Source organism: Neopsephotus bourkii, unplaced genomic scaffold (assembly GCF_033783945.1).
Source record: "Neopsephotus bourkii isolate Nb327-2 ecotype Australia unplaced genomic scaffold, CSIRO-AGI_Nbou_v1 NB_547, whole genome shotgun sequence".
Classification (NCBI taxonomy): domain Eukaryota; kingdom Metazoa; phylum Chordata; class Aves; order Psittaciformes; family Psittacidae; genus Neopsephotus; species Neopsephotus bourkii.
Window position 1 is genome coordinate 1,766,956 of NW_026901048.1, and position 16,908 is coordinate 1,783,863.

The 16,908-nt window shown below is 39.8% G+C and overlaps 1 protein-coding gene across 7 annotated transcripts in view; it reads left to right on the forward strand.

Moving 5' to 3' along the window:
• Nucleotides 1-16,908, forward strand: part of WDFY3 (WD repeat and FYVE domain containing 3) — a 173,662-nt gene that overhangs the window by 43,804 nt on the left and 112,950 nt on the right. For all 7 annotated transcript variants that reach the window (XM_061350991.1, XM_061350994.1, XM_061350992.1 and 4 more), the window contains one exon: nucleotides 11,431-11,641. In XM_061350991.1, the coding sequence (XP_061206975.1) occupies nucleotides 11,462-11,641 (180 nt within the window). In that variant the 5' untranslated portion in view covers nucleotides 11,431-11,461. The remainder of the gene's footprint in view (nucleotides 1-11,430; nucleotides 11,642-16,908) is intronic.

A 16,908-nucleotide genomic window follows, 5' to 3' on the forward strand; every position in this document is an offset into this window, starting at 1 on the left:
AGTTTTAATGCAGGGGAACCCTTCTAAGAAAAGTCAGTTCAAGAGCAGTCCGTTAAACGCTATTGTCCACCGTGCCCAGTTTCCCCATGGTGTTTATTGAGGGGCCTTTGGGCATGTGCAGGGGATGGTCAAGTTCAGCAGCTTCCTGTTGGGTGCAAACCCACAGTCGAATAATTCAGTAGTTGGAAGAAATCTTACTGTCTAAACCACAGTGGTGATGTGTATGCAAACATTCCTATTGCTTTTCCATACATCTATAGTCTGAATTGCTAATTTTATGATCTTAGGCTGTAAGATTTTGTTCTGCACTTAGGAACACTAGGAATATGTAACTTAAGACGGTATGATCATTCACCCTCATTTACTTCCTGTTGCTTCAGAAATAAACAGGCATTTGTGCCCAGGTTTTAATGCTAATTTTAATGCTGATGCACTGCTGTTTCTGTTGCAGTTTTTCAGACTCGATGGTAGCAGAGAGGGGGATTTTATTACATCAGCCAAGCGTTTGCTGGTAGGATCGTTTTGTTGTTTTTTCTTATCCAGGTTGTTAGAAACAAGGGCAGCTCTATGGAGACAGATTTCAGAGGTAACGGTCTTCTACTCAGTGCTCTTTCATATGTAAATTTCTTAAAGGCAGAAAAGTGGTTACTCTTTTGGGTATATAAATGGCTGGTTTACATGACTGGAGGAAGTTCATGCTTTAGATTGCTGTTTGGAGGAAGAACCGTTGCCACCACCACAATCGGGGACCTACGTTGTGTAATACCACGTTCTATTTAAAAAAGATTTGGTGGCTTTTTTAGGTGAATATCAGAGCTGTGTTTAGACCCTGTTGTCATTACTACTGTGTTTGATGTGTGGCCTTAGTCCTTAGGTCTGGCAGCCTGTTCCAGGTTCACGGGTTTATTTCCCCATCTTCACTCCTGCAAGGCTCATGACTTGCAAATGCAAGCAGACCAAAGCACTCTTCCCCATGCCTGATAACGGCTGTTTTTTTCATTCTTGATTCTGGTACAATAACTTTAATAGGAAGGGGTTTTTACTTTGCTTGTGTACTGCTATTGCAAGAGCCACCCTCTAGAACAGTGTTTTCTTGTGTTATATCTACATGCCAGCCAAGCATATCCTTATCTCTCCAGATTATGTTGCTTTTCTGTTTGTTTGCTATTTTGTCCCTGGCTTCTCCCCCCGCCCTCCCCCCTGCCCTTTTTTTTTTTTTTCGGGGCCCCTTAGCATTTCTTTTTACTTTCCTCTTTTGAGTGGCATGGTTTAGTCATTGCCATGCAATTCAGGTTGGCAAAGTAACATTTCAGTTCTGCTCTATTCCCACCGGGCTATAACTGGCATTCTGTTTGCCCAATTAATGCAAATCGGTTTATTCAAGCCTTTTGAAAACAAAAACAAACCAGAAGAGTGGCGTTCAAAGATGCTGAAGATACTTTGCCATGAAACATAGCAAGAGCTTGTTAATTAGAATTTGCTCTCCAAAAATATTGGAGAGGCAAATAACCTGTGCTGGTTTTTTTTTTTTTTTTAGACAGTTGTTACCTATCTTTATAGTGTTCAGCAAACTTTTCCTGACATTGCCTAGATTAGTTTATAATTCTGAATAAGTTATCAATTTCTCCATTTCAGATGCTTTTGCTGAGTGGCAAATGTTTCTGATATGTTTCAGTTCTTCCCGCGTACGTTTAAAATCAGAACGCTGTTTCAGTACTTGCTTTCCTCCAATATGTGGAGTATTGCAGGATAATTTGAGTTGGCTTTTCTGTTGTCTTGCCAGCTAGCAGGTGTGAATGGGGATCATTCACACCTGCAAGAGTGTCCAGTTACAAAGCTCCAGATTAACGTTAATCCGATAAATCTGAATTTCCAAAAGCCATCTGCTTTGTTTATAATGTGTGCAAACTGAGAACATTGAAAACCAGAACTTTTATTCTCTCAGTCTGAGACTTGTTAATTTACTAGGCACAGTTTTTTTATAAATGAGTCTATCAAAAATACATGTCAGCAGAGATAAATTTCTCCTATTTTTGTCGTTATCTTTTTGTGTCTGTGCTCCAGCTAACTTGGGCTTTCCTTCTGCCTGTCAGGATTTTTGCATGGCACGCAGTTTTGTCTCCTCAGTTGCCACATTTCTCTGGTAAGCAGCGTCCTTGCACTCCTTGAAAGAGAGAGGAGGAGTTGTATACCCAGAACTAGTTCAGGCTTTGTTGGCAGCCAGGGCTGGATTGCCAACCTGAGACCACACTGGAACAGGTCAAAGGAGTGGAAAAAATGTCACAGTGGTATGATTGCACAAGCATGAATAAATAGTTTCTTGGAGCCTGGATGTCTATGAACAAACCACCTGAACGTGCTAATGCAGGTCTCTCCTTTCTATTGTAATACCTATATAGAGCCACTACTTTGATCTTTACTGTAACCGATGATTAGAGTTAATGAAACATGGTAAGATTTTATTTTTTTTTTCTGGAGAGAGCATTCCTCTCCTAAACCAGAAAGGCTCTTTTACACTTGAATGGTTTCATTTGGTCCTCAGCCCTGCAATGTCAGTATGTTTTACCTTGCATAATTGATTTATAAACCTTCGTCTAGCATAAATATTGTATTTTTCTGTTTTATTCTAACCTAAGGAGATGCCAGGGAGCAAACAGTTTGAGGTATGGAATTTCAGACTTCCTTTATGACTAGCAAGTCTGAACTGGTTTTTGGAGATCTGATCTGTGTTTATATGCAGATGAAGTGATTAAAGACGTATTGAAATTCACAGATGAAGCTGTGTAGAACCCAGCAGTTAAATGTGGATTTCGGGTAGCCTCAGGGGTTTCCTGTTCTGTGAAGAAATGAAAGACCTGTATGGTTATAGGTCTGTATTGCTATAGGTACCACAAAGATGAATTTTTCTGCACCTCTTATGCAGTGTTTGTTACATGCTGATTGCCCTCTGAAATGGGAAAATTACTCGTGAAATTTCCCTGACCTTTTTCAAAAGCCGCTTTTAAAGAAGTTGTGGATGCGTCCATTCAAGTGCTTACATAAGCAGAATTACCTTTTGATTCTTGTGTGTGGTAGGTAGTTCAAGATGAAATGAGAATTCATTTTTCATTTTAGTTGAAAAAGATGTAGAAATAAAAAATGTAAAGGCAGAAATCTTAAATGAATGTGGCTGATCTGTCTAAATAGCCTATGTATGAGCTTTCTGGCAGTTTGATTTGTGGACATTTGTAATTCTTAAGCTTGAATATCAGTTTGTTACTGAGTTGAAGAATGGAAGTCCTTAAGTCTTGTTAAAGGCTCTCCTATAGAAAAGCAGTATTGATAATTGTATCTGTGCTAGTGACAGATCCTAGTGTGTGCTAAATAAAGATGGGGGGAAGGATTTTTATCAGCATCCAGCCAAAAATCACATTCTAGATGCTATGTGGATAGTTTTGTTCCTGGTAGGAAAAGGCGGCACATGTGCTTGCTTCCTCATGTGATGTCTTGTTTTCCCTCTTTGTAGGACTGATTTGTAGCTCCTTCCTGTTTGATAAAGCTAGGAATTTTAAGCACAATCCCTGAATAGCTATGAAAAATGATTGAATCACAAATTTTGCCTCCACATGTACATTGGTAGTCCTTCATGCTAGGTAACTGTTCTGTGCTATTGCACTAAAAAATGAAGTTGAAGTAGGCTCTTCAGTCACAAGTCACCCACAATGGATGGTGGGTCTGCACTTGAGGTCTTAGTTGTCTGTGCTTTTTGTGTACGGAAATAGAAGCAAAGAAAATTGATGCAACTTGAACTGTGGTTTGGAGAAGTACTACATGTTTTCAGCTGTGGTAGGATTTAATTGTTTTACAGGCTTTGTTGCAGAGGTGGTGGAAGAAATGCTTGTGGCTTGGAAATATTGTATTAAAGTAGTGGAAGTAATTTTGGAAAATAAGATTTTTGGTTATTAGAAAATTCAATGGTAGGATTATCTTATAGACATGAGTTATAAACTAGTAAGTCAGTAAAAAATAGGCTATATGCAGAGGTAAAAAGCAGTACTTTATTTTCTTATTTGAACAAAATGAAGTGAAAAACCTTGATATAACTGAAGTTCATTTAAGTTAGTACTAAATATGAAATACTTTCATCATTATTCTTCAGTAAGACAGCTTTCCTCCATCCCTGCAGCATAGGTCAAAAGTATCACTATTATTTGTTGTCCTTCTTTCTCACTGAATATAAAACATTAACCTTCAAGAGGGTACAAACCACAGGAAATCTATCAGCACTTGCTTTAATGTGTCATTATCATGAATAATTTGTGGGAAATGGACCTAGAAAGAAGACTGATAGTCTGTGTTTTATATCTGTATCTTTCTTACTAACCAGTTACTTAAGTTCCTCATATTTGTTGAAGTATTAAGAATTTTTTTTGCATCAATGTCAAGGTATTAAGGTCAGACTGAGCATGAGGATAGCATTTCTAATGTTGCAAGTAACAAAGGAACTGCATCTTTAAATACTCATCTGATTTGAGTTCAGAGAACAGGAAAAAAGTCCTGAATGAGTTTAACAAGATTTTTTCTTTCCTTTCGTTTATTTATTTTTTTAGAAGAATTAAAGCAAAAAATAACTGCATTGAACTTCCTGGTTTGGACACTACCTGTGAACTGAGACACACCTGTAAACATGTATTTAACCCTGTAGAAACAAACCAGTATTTCATTAGGTTGGTCTGTGCACTTACATTCTTCTAAACAAGGGAGGGGTAAGATTTCAGGTGATAATATAAGGCTCCTTAAGATAAGTTTTAAAATATTTCAGTGCAAAGGAAAAAAGCAAACACACAGAAAAGCCATGAGCCTGAACTAATAGTGTAGCCCCACACATCTTTGCCTGCACACTTCCCTTAAGAATACTTCGCAATACAAAAATTAGAGTGGGAGCTGGTGGTGTTTTCCTGTTGGGACGATTTCTCAATGAATAGTTCCTTTTTTAACTAGACAACTAGCTCTTTAGCAAGACAAAAATTTAGTACAGGAATAGGCACTTTTAATACTGAGTTGGCATGCTGATTTTGTTCCAGGTCCTGTTTTACAGGGGTCAGGCAATATTCCCCAGATGAGTATGTGCTAGTTCAGTCCATCAGGGAGAGCTGACGGCTTCCTTTTCAACAACACAGCTTCCTTGTGCATGATTTCTTTATGTGTAAGTAGCTGGGTTTGTTTGGTGGTGGGGAACTAGAGGAAGTAGTTGTGTTCCTGGCTTCTCGCCCTGCTGATGTTTTTGCCTACAAAAAGAATTTATTATTCCAGTTCAATTCTAAGGACAAATGAATGCATATCTAGCCTGTAACAGCTCTTCATTGTTTCTTTTGAAGGCCAGAAAATGTCCTTTTTAATAGTGCATATTGATGATAATCTTTTGAATGATGGTATTAATTACATGGGTAGGGAATCTTATAATCAGGAAATAAGTGTGGAGAGAAATAACAGGTGTGGATTTTAGTGATCATAATGGACTTCCATGATTTCACTGTAGCAACAAGACTTATCTCAAATATCTTTTGCCTGAGATAGCTGGGGTGGAGGTGTGCACTGGTATCCCTTTATAATCTGCAAAGAAATAATACTCATTCCTGTTTCACTGCGAAGATGCTGATGTAATACTAGTATAGTGCCTGGAGAAACACTTGTGACTAATTACAAAGCAGATAATTACCTAGCTGCTTACTTAAATAACACTCTTTTGGAACTAGATGCACAGCTTGGACCTATAATAGCTATTGTGAAAATGAGTGTGCCTCATGCAGCTTCTGTCTACTTGTTTTTCTTTCACAAATGTTTTGATAGGTTTGGTAGTGTTACCCATACATTGTCATACCCTAAGTTGTGTTAATGGTTATGTGTGTGTGTGTTATGTTTTTTTCGCAGTGTCTGTCTTTGAGCTTTGGAAGTTGTTGGTATTTTATGTAATGTAATACATGATCATTTGTCCAGCTGCTGCCACCAACAGAAGGAATCTCATTAAAATATTTTAAAGGGTAGAAGTTACCTCTTGCACTAACTCCTGTGAAACTTCTCAAGAATCTCATGGGTTCATCTTGTAGGATTCCCATATAAATAGAACAGGAAAGTGAATAATTTGATGAATGGGTTTGTATGAGAGCTTCTCAAATGGGTCAGCCTTGCTTATGCTCACAGGAAAATGGATAGCCATCTGACATCCAGTGGAAGAAAATGAAGGGGCTTAAGTAAGGATGCTTATGCTGTTCTTATACTGCCTGCTTCATTTCTCTTCACATGGAGACTTCTGTTTCTACCACTAGTAGGAAACAGCAATGTGTTTTGTAAGAGCAGTATTTTTATTGTTGCTGTGTTTGTGCATGTTTGAAATCTGCTCACTAAGTGTCTTTGTTTTGGTCCAGTCAGAGCAGGATGATATGCAACTGCCGTTAATTCACCTTTTTAGCTCAGGTGGCAGAAGATGGGTGCAGTGGGTCAAACTGCGTCAGCCCTCTTGATAAACCATGTACCTGTAACTGTGCACCTGCATCATAGAGCTTCCACGTGCTTAGTTTGCTATTGCAAAATAACTTCTAACTCAGCTTAAAAAAGCCAAAGATTCAACAGTCAGACTGTCCAGCTCAAAGATTTCTTCTGAGCAATGTGCCTGCTTGGACCTGCTGGGGGAAGTAACTCGTATAGTGGCTGTGTAATAAAGAGCTGTACATGCTGGAAGAGGGGACATGAGGCAGGGAAGGCCTTCTCTCCTGACAACCAGCTTCTGTCCAGCTTCTTCCACAATACTACTCATGAGGATTTTGGAGTTGCTGTTGAAGTGCTTCCTCTGCGTACCTGGTGTCTATGTTGAAGATAACAAGCTGACAGGGAGAAGGACCTCAGTTGTTCTCTAATTAAATACAATGCAAACAAACAGGCTCAAGCATTACAAATGACATGTAGGATTAACTACTCTCCAAAGTTTCCTAAACAAGATCCAGATTATTGGACACCACCAGTTTTAGAATAAGATGTGTGTGTATGTACAGTGTGTGTATATTGAGGCTGTTAACGCACCTGTGATCTGGGGCAGATTTATGAAAATAAGTTGATTTAATAGCTGAGAGGCATTCTGGCCTCTCAGTGATGAGCAGGACAGAAGCACCTATGAGGAAATGCATCGCTGTGTCACCAGAGCAGGCTTTCAGTCTGAATTGTGGTACCCAAGGAGCAGCATCATGCTTGGAGGGATAAAGTAATAAAATACTGACTAGCTGCTTGTGAAACAGCTGTTGAGAGAGGCAGGACGCCCTGTGGATGACTACAGGAGGTGAGTGTGCAATTTAAGACTGTACATTACCATGCATGCTCAGAGCCAGGCCAATTCCAGCTCTAAAAGCAATTGCAAGGCAGGTGTTCCATACTTATGTTTGCTTTCCTTAAGGTTTCTGTAGGCTTTTGTAGTGCTGGGTACCTGGTCATCATGTGCTATAAGGAAGCAGTTGTGAACAGTTGACTTGACTGTTGCTGAAAATACTGGGCTCCTTTCATTTTTGTCATTCAGGAGTTTGTCAGCCCTTAATGTTGAATTCAAGTTGTATGGCAGTTACAGCTGACTGTGAAGACTGCCAATGCTTTCACTTAGTAGAACAGGAAGGGCTTCCTTCTAGTTATTTTTTGTTTGCAATAAAAAGTTTAGGTGTACTGCTTTCTCTTGTGCAGGCCTAGGTCTAAACAGAGAAAACCTCAGTCAAAATATTTATATAAAACATAGTAGCAACATACCACTGCCCTTTCACCTGGCAAACGTGTAGTGCTGTGGTGTAGTATTTCTGATGTCATTCATCCAAAGATTTTAGGTTTTGTTTGTTTGGGGTTTGTTTGTTTATGTTTTTTTACATGAGCTTTTAACACCTCAATGTTTTCTTACTATGAGTAAGTTCTGGTAGTGCGATTCACAGTGAGGAAGTTTCTGCCTGCAGTAAACATGAATAATTTTCTTCACATGTCTAAGATTTGGGCTTGTTGCTGAAGATACCAGAGCTATCCTACAGCTATCTTCCTTGTATTTCAATAGGTAATCTGTGCTATGGTAATGAAAAAAAATATCATTGTGTTTGGACTGGCAAAAAAGAAATCACAGACTTTTTTCAGATTTCATGTCTAATGCATTCTGGATGATGTTGCATGGAGCCCATGCTAGTCCTTCTGATTGGACAGAAACACAGTAGGACTCAACTCTAGAATAATCCCACAAGTCATATCTACTCTGCTTGAAATGAATATATTGTGTACATGGGGGTTGATCTGCAGTGGAACTTGAGGGTAGACTTTACATGATTTTGAAGTCTGCGAATGCAGAACACTGCCAGAAAAAGCTGATCTAGAGGGCATCATCAAAGAGAAACAGCATATGCTGAAAGGATCTCAAGGTGTAAATGTCAGTGTTGCTACACCTATCTTCACTTTGTACACTGTAACGTGGCTCTGTATCTTTGAAAGACATCAAAGAAGTAAATATTTTACAGTAAAAGATACTTCCAAAGCAGTGTCTTCTAGGGAAGATTTTCTGAGCGTTGCAGGGATGTATTTGGGATAGAAATCTGAAATTCCATGGCATTGTGGTGTTTGATGTGGTGGATGGGTTTTTTTGGGTCAGCCTTTTTTTTTTTTTTTTTTTTTTGTAAGGGGGAGTTGTTGAGTCTTGGGTTCCACATTACATTAAGTGCACTCATGGAATATATCAATTTTCTAGTGTCTTTTGGTTACTTCTGGGGGAAAAAAAATACTTTGGATGTTACTTGTGCTATGTGACACCCATTCTCCCCTCCTTTCTTCCCCCTCTCTTATGCTGAGGTTGAATACATGATTGTGCTGGGGAATAGGCAAGAGGGACCATGACTATTTTGATAAATTAGGACTATTGTTCTTATTCTTTGCATTTCTCATCCCTCTGGGTTAAAACTGCCCCAGTGGAGGAAAATAGGTTGCATCTTGGAGAAACCGTCTCAGCAGGTTCCTGTTACAACAGGAGAATGGTGTACAACACGTGCTCGGACTTTTCTGATTCTGAGAAGATTGTCAGATCTAGAACTGCAACTGTGTAACTGAACCAGTGTCAAATTCCTGTTCTGGTATACACTTAGGCTGAATAAAGTAATAGGATTTAAAAGAAAAATGGAATGTGCTAGCAAAAGTCTACAGCAGTGGATTCAACAATAACGTATTGGATTTAAAGTTCTCAGCATTTTGTGCATTGTAAAAAGAAATTAAAAATGTTATCTTTAAAAGATTTTATGAAAAAGAAAATGCAGACTTTTTCCCCTGTTGCTTAGTGAAGTTCTGGCTTGTTGAGCTCAGATGTGGTATTCTGCTAGTTTATGTGTTATTACAGTGAGAAAAGAGTTCTCAAACTGAAGAGTTTGGGAAAAGGTGTGAGTTTCTGGAGGAACCATCTCCAGAAACTGTGGTGTTCCATTTTTAACTGTGAGAGTCATACTGATTTGAAGTCTGTTACCTGTATTATTTCTTAGGGATAATACAATAAAGGACAACATCCAGTTCTGTCTCATTTTTCTTCAAATATGAAAAGCCAGTGCAATTTTCCAGCATGAGCTGATGGTTTCTGGCTTGTACCTTAGCTTAGCTTTTTTGATAACTTCTCATTTCATAAATTGATTTTTGTGGTGTACCAAAATGCATGTTAGCATTCTGATTTTTCTTGCGTGTTAAGAAAACGCTGTTCTATGAACTCATTCCAGAAAGGTATTATATTTTGGGGTTAGAGAGAATCTATCTTCTGTTAGTGATTCTTACTAGTAGCTAATTATCTTCAGTTTTAAAAGCGTAGTCCTTGTTTGTAGCTGGTGTTATTTTTCTGGCTTTATCACCCACTGTCTTTCCTCACAACTTAATCTCTGGGTTTGAGTTCTTCACTAGTGGGTATTTTCCCTTCATTACTCTGATCACAGCACCTTTGGAATCATCACTTTTTGTAATAATTGACCCTTCATGGTAACCTCTCTTTTTGATAATTTAAATAATGAAGTTCTTGTCCTTTCTTGCTATAAGGCATTTTCTACCCTTGAATAATTTCTATAGCTGTTACTGACCTTTCTTTTAATAATGGCCTTCAAGCAATGTGAGGTAGACGTTACAATTCCATGGAGTATTTCATTGTTGTTCTCCTTAATTTTGTATATGGAGATGAACCTGTTTCACCTTTACTCGTTCCCTTAATTGAATGTAGTTGTGTGAATAGTCCCTTTTGTATAGTGTCCAATTGGCTGTGTCTGAGGGATTTATCTGCTCTCACCCTCTCAACTCTTGTGCAAGGTCCTGCTTGATAAGACTTCAGTCTCGCATTCAGAAGATTTGGTCTATGTTGTTTTGAAGACTATTACAGGGTCTACTGTAAAAGCTTCTGTACCAATGCGTGCAGCATAGGTAACAACCCGGAGGATCTGGAAAGCTGTCAGCTGACCACTGTCCCTGAAACTTGTCTGGATGAATCAAGTGATTAGAGGAATGCAATTGATGACTAGAAACTGTTCAGGAGGGACAGGCAAGGAAGGAAAGGTGGGGGTGTTGCCTTCTACATTAAAAATGGATTGATTGCATAGTGATTCTTTTGATATAGCAGTGCACAGTTTGAGAGTTTAAGGGTGAAAATTAGAGACCAAACCAAAAAGGGAATCTTGTGGCTGGTGTTTACTACAGACTGCCTATCAAGGATAGGACACTGATGAAGTATTCTTATTTCAACTACAGGAAGCATCACACTTGTAGGCCCTGATTCTGCTAAGGGATTTCATCTGCCCTGACGTCTGCTGGAAAGGATCATCTTTAAAGGTCCCTTCCAACCCCAATCATTCTAAAAATGATTCTAAAATAAGTTTCTTGTGCTTCAGGAGGTAGAAGACCATGGTGTTCTTCTGCTGATCCAACAGCTAAAGTGTGAGAGGAACGATAGCTCCATTGGATAGGCCTGTGTATTTGTCATAGGAAAATCAGGAAAAAAAAATTTAAGCATACCTCTGTAAGATAAAGCCAGTATCTGACAGAGTTTGAAGGTCTTGTTTGGTTAGATTTTAAAGTACATAACTGGTACTGATTTTATTCTAGTTTTATTTTGAGAATACTTTGCAGTATGTGGATAACACTGCTGTAAGTGCTGTGGAATGTGCACCAAAGAATCATAAAAATAATCTAACAAAAAATACCAAAGGATTTTGTAGTGTTAAAAGCCTGGTCAGTTGTGCTTTGTGCTAAAGGGTATCGGATGTTTTTCTCCAGGAACATACTAATCAATGCCTGGCATAAAAAAATAGCTAATGCTCTTAACTGCAGCATGGTACTTACCGTGAGAGAGGATGCTGTATATTTGAAGGCTTCGTTCAAATAATGCCTCAATCTGTTGTACTCAGTAAGGTCATTTTTCTTTCTGAACAGGATACAAGGGAGCTTCCAGAAGCCAGTCAAGATGAATATGGTGAAGAGGATCATGGGCCGGCCACGGCAGGAGGAGTGTAGCCCTCAGGACAATGCATTGGGCTTGATGCATCTGCGTCGCCTTTTCACAGAGCTCTGCCATCCTCCACGGCACATGACCCAGAAAGAACAAGAAGAAAAACTTTACATGATGCTACCGGTGTTTAACAGGGTAAGCTGCAGAATCTGCAGGAGGCATTTTCTTTATTTGAATTGACTGCTCAGATTTCTATTTCCAAGACTTTGATTTTAGCACAACAGGAACTTTTCTTCTGTTTGCATCCTTTCAGTTTTCCCTTTCTCCTCACATAGTGTTTTTTAGTGAGTAAACCTGCCCTTAGAGATTTCCTTCTATTATCACTTTTTCTGAAGTGCAGTCTACAATAGCTGTAGGCTGTCACAGAGCTTTACTGCAGAGTTGTTGTTATTGCAATCATCTGATTTCCAATCTAAACTTCCATGTAGCAAGTTCATATCTATTTATTTGTGTGATAGCAGTGTCCTTGAGTGTAACTCTTGACTCTTCTTTACAATTATGGTGCTGATGTAAATTTTTAGAGACTAACAATCATAGTATCTCCTGTCAGATTTAGTTTTGCTAGGCTACACTAGCTGTGCAATTTGAATCTCCTCTTGTGATAAATTCTTTGCATTCTCATCCCCAGCAGCCCTTTTCCTATGTATTGAGCCTGAATGCCTCTTCTTGGTCAAGGGGAATTTTGAGCAAGCAGTCTGTAGGGAAGATGTAATAGCCACTTGCACAGTGCCATTCATGTTTCACTACTCCCTTGTGCTCTGGCACTGAGATTTTGTTTGACGGCAGGACTGTGATGACTGTCATTGGAATTAATAGGAGCTAAATCCTACTGATATCTTATGTCACTCAATTACTCCGTCACTTCATTGTGAATAACAAATTGGATAGTAGTTTTAGGGTCTTGAAAGAGTAGTAGATACAGATCTAGCTTGTTTGGTTTTTTTTTTTTTCCTGCCGTGACCTGAACCCTTGCTTTTATTGGGTGATGGATTTGTGCTTTCATATGCTACTGTGGAGAACTGGAATCATCCAAAAACTAAAATACAACACCCGACAGGAAAATTGGCTCAGTCTTCTCTTAGATGGATGTTTTCTTTAAATTATGATTATGATGGTGTTAAACATTGAACTGCTTACATGCTTGTGCTGGTTTTGTCTGGGATAGAGTTAATTTTCTTCGTCGTTGATATGAGGCTATGTTTTGGATTTGTGCTGGAAACAGTGTTGATAACATGGGGATGTTTTCACTATTGGTGAGCAGGGTTTACACAGGATTAAGGCCTTTTATCATCCTACCAGTGAGTAGACTGGGGTGCACAGGGAGTTGGGAGGAGATGCAACCAGGACAGCTGATCCCAACTGACTCAAGGGATATTCCAGACCATATGGCATCATGCTCAGAAGTAAAATCTAGGGGAAAAAGGAAAGGGAGGATGTTCAGAGTGATGGTATTTGTCTTCCCAAGTAACTGTTACACGTGATGGAGCCCTGCTTTCCTGGAGATGGCTGAACACCTGCCTGCCAATGGGAAGTGGTGAAAGAATTACTTGTTTTGCTTTGCTTGCCTGCACAGCTTTTGCTTTACCTATGTCAACCCACAAATTTTCTAACTTTTACTCTTCCAGTTCTCTCCCTCATAGGATGGAGGTAGCTTGTGGAGTGAGTGAATGGATGTGTGGTGCTTAGTTGCTGACTGAGGTTAAACCATGATAATGCTGTGAAGGAAAATTAATCTTGGTCAAGGCATAGTATTAATAGGATTTTTAGTCTACTAGGTAGCATACTTTAGTGGAGAGATCCCCTAAATGTCATTCTGTTGCCCTAGGTATTATTCCTAGTTCTACTGGTAACCTGTTGTGTGAGTTTGGGAGAAGTAAACACAGTTTATCTGCTTCCTTTTTAATTTATCTGCTTGGATTGTATGCCCTTTAGTTATGGACTTTCTTAGTTTGTTTTTACAAATTAGCACAATAAAGTCTTAATCTTGGCTTGAGCTCCTGAAGGTGATTTTGATGTAGTTATGCTTAGAAATCTCCCTCTGGTGGTTACAGGTGGCTTTTTTTCTGAATGAAAAAACATAACCACTATAGCTGCTTCAGCACTTAGTTGTGATCTGCGGGTGGAGGACAAACTTTTTTGGGCCCTTGTGGTACTTACTTGCAGTAGCTTTGCATCTATGGAAATAGCAATTGGTGTAATAGTTGGGTTTAAAACTAGTGCAGCAATGCATGTCCTATTTCTGTACAGCAGTCTTTCCTTAGACTTTGGTTAGATTTCAGAGGTTAAAAAGAACAGTTAAGTTTCTTTGCTGTTTCTCCCTTTTCTCTTTCCCCCCTTTATTTCTTACTGCACTTTTTTTTCCCTCTCCTTTATACTGCTTGCTGGGTTTATCCTAATTCTTGGTCCCTCCACTTGACCCAAATTGTAGTTGCCTCATGTCTTTGCACCGTTTGTTCTCTCTCACTGTCTTCCATTAAGCTCATGTGTTGAAGCATTCTGAAAAGCAAATCAGTAGTCCCAGGTCATCTTACTATGTCAAATGAGCTCTTGCATAACGTACCTGAGGCTCTAGCCTTAGGTACCATTTAGAGCTTCTGAAAAGGTTAATAGTTTCTGCAATTTTCATCTGTATGAATACATTTTGGCTACAATTTTCTCCTAGATCCCAGTTTTCACCATGTTTATCATAGGTTTTGGCTTCCCAAAATTTCCCATGTCTCTTTTCCGTGCTTTACAGAATTCATGTAATTTCGTGGATGGACTCTCTTCCTTCTCTAAATTGTAGAGACTCTTTTGTTCCCTTCTTTAGTGAGGTGAACTTGAGGCTGAAGACACAAATTCTTCCGTGTTTGCCAAAGGTTTTGCTTTTGGATCCTACCTGTGGTTTTCTCTCTTACTTTTCCCTTTAGTTTCCTTGTTTGGTTTTAACATCACTATCCACAACTCTGGCTGTTTTCAACCTGTAACCTTCTTGGAGTTGTTATTCTTGGCACAGATTTTGTCACTTCAGTTCCTAACCTTTGTAAAATCTGAATCATAGCTTGGCACATTGAGGGAAGCATGTATTGTTTGTGTTCTTTCACTTTCTCACTTAATAACCTTGTCCTTGATAACCATTATCAGTTTTCAAGGAACTGTGATGTAACACAAACAGAACTGATTTGTCTTGGTCAGTCAAGATCTGTCACTATTACCTGGGGATTTGTTTCATTGCATTTCATATGAATGCGTTCTCTTCTTCCTGTGTTCAAGAGGCTGAGCAGTTGTGATGTCTATTTATTTCTACTTCCACAGTTTCCCTTTTCAGGATCCTGGTTAATTCCACCTTCTCCACCTTATTCTTTTGAGGCTTACATGTAGAAGCTGGTGTGGCTTCCTTGGTTTATCTAGTTTTGTGTCTTGTTGCATGTACTGTCTGTGGTACATCTTATTTTGGAACAATACTGCTATCTTAGTAACTCTGTGAGTCAGAGTAAGACAAACTCTGAAATTGATTGGAGTGAAAAAATAGAATAGGAGAAATATTTCACTTTCTGAAGAATCTTATATGAGATTTTCAGTGGGAGATAAGATATATCTTGGTTCACTGTAAAATCTGAGATGACTTTCCTCTGAGACCTACTTTTGAAGCTGGGAAACACTAAAAAATTGCTGGAAGTTATTTTTTTTTAAATTCTACTTTCTCAAGCAAAGTCATTTAGCTGCAAATGTTTTTAGTATCAATTAATAACTTGATTCAAATTCAGACTCTGAATTCCTCAGTTACTTTGCATAGTTGCCTGTATTTTGTTGAACAGGTTTAAGTGAGACTGAGTACTTGTGGCACTGCCTTAAGCAAAGTCCATGATGATAGAGGCATTATCTGTTACAAGATTGGGATGTCTGTGTTTTGAAGAGAAAACTCCAAATAGATTGTGGAGCTCAGATCAAGGCTGTTGCACCAAACCTTTATATGCAGTTCAGAATATCTCTTGTACAGAGTAGAGAGCTGTTGGAGGTGGGGCATGTGTGTATTTGCAGGGAAGCAGGGTGTGTCTGTGTAATCTGATTTTGTGAGAAGTGTGGTTTTTACTGAATGCAGAGATCTAGACTGAGGAAGGTATGTCTGTTTCCTATAGATATCCCCGTGTCCAGCAACAGGCAGCTAGTTAAATAACCAGTGTATCCAGGAGCTCTTTCGAGGTCTTCCTGCTTAACCATAGAATCATAGAATAGTTAGGGTTGGAAAGGACCTTAAGATCATCAAGTTCCAACCCCCCTGCCATGGGCAGGGACACCTCGCTCTAAACCATATTACCGAAGGCCTCTTCCAACCTGGCCTTGAACACTGCCCAACCTCCTTGGGCAACCCATTCCAGTGCCTCACCACCCTAACAGGAAAGAATTTCCTCCTTATATCCAATCTAAACTTCCCCTGTTTAAGTTTTAACCCGTTACCCCTTGTCCTATCACTACAGTCCCTAATGAAGAGTCCATCCCCAGCTTCCTCGTAGGCCCCCTTCAGACACTGGAAGGCTGCTATGAGGTCTCCACACAGCCTTCTCTTCTCCAGGCTGAACAGTCCCAACTTTCTCAGCCGATCTTCATATGGGAGGTGCTCCAGTCCCTTGATCATTCTTGTGGCCCTCCTCTGGACTTGTTCCAACAGATCCATGTCCTTTTGATGTTGAGGACACCAGAACTGCACACAGTACTCCAAGTGAGGTCTCACGGGAGCAGAGGAGAGGGCAGGATCACCTCCTTCGACCTGCTGGTCACACTCCTTTTGATGCAGCCCAGGATACAGTTGGCTTTCTGGGCTGCAATCGCACATTGCCGGCTCATGTTCATTTTCTCATTGACCAGCACCCCAAGTCCTTCTCCTCAGGGCTGCTCTGAATCTCTTCTCTGCCCAGCCTGTAGCTGTGCCTGGGATTGCTCCGACCCAGCTGTAGGGCCTTGTACTTGGCATGGTTAAACTTCATCAGGTTGGCATCAGCCCACCTCACAAGCATGTCAAGGTCCCTCTGGATGGCATTCCTTCCCTCCAGCATATCAACCGAACCACACAGCTTGGTGTCATCGGCAAACTTGCTGAGGGCGCACTCAATCCCACTGTCCATGTCAGCGACAAAGATGTTAAACAAGACCGGTCCCAACACTGATCCCTGAGGGACACCACTCGTTACTGGTCTCCAGCTGGACATTGAGCCATTGACCACAACTCTTTGTGTGCGGCCATCCAGCCAGTTCTTTATCCAACAAGTGGTCTATTCATCAAATTGATGTCTCTCCAATTTAGAGACAAGGATGTTGTGTAGGACAGTGTTGAACGCTTTACACAAATCCAGGTAGATGACATCAATTGCTTTAACGCTGTCCATCAGTTCTGTAGCCCCATCATAAAAAGCCACCAAATTGGT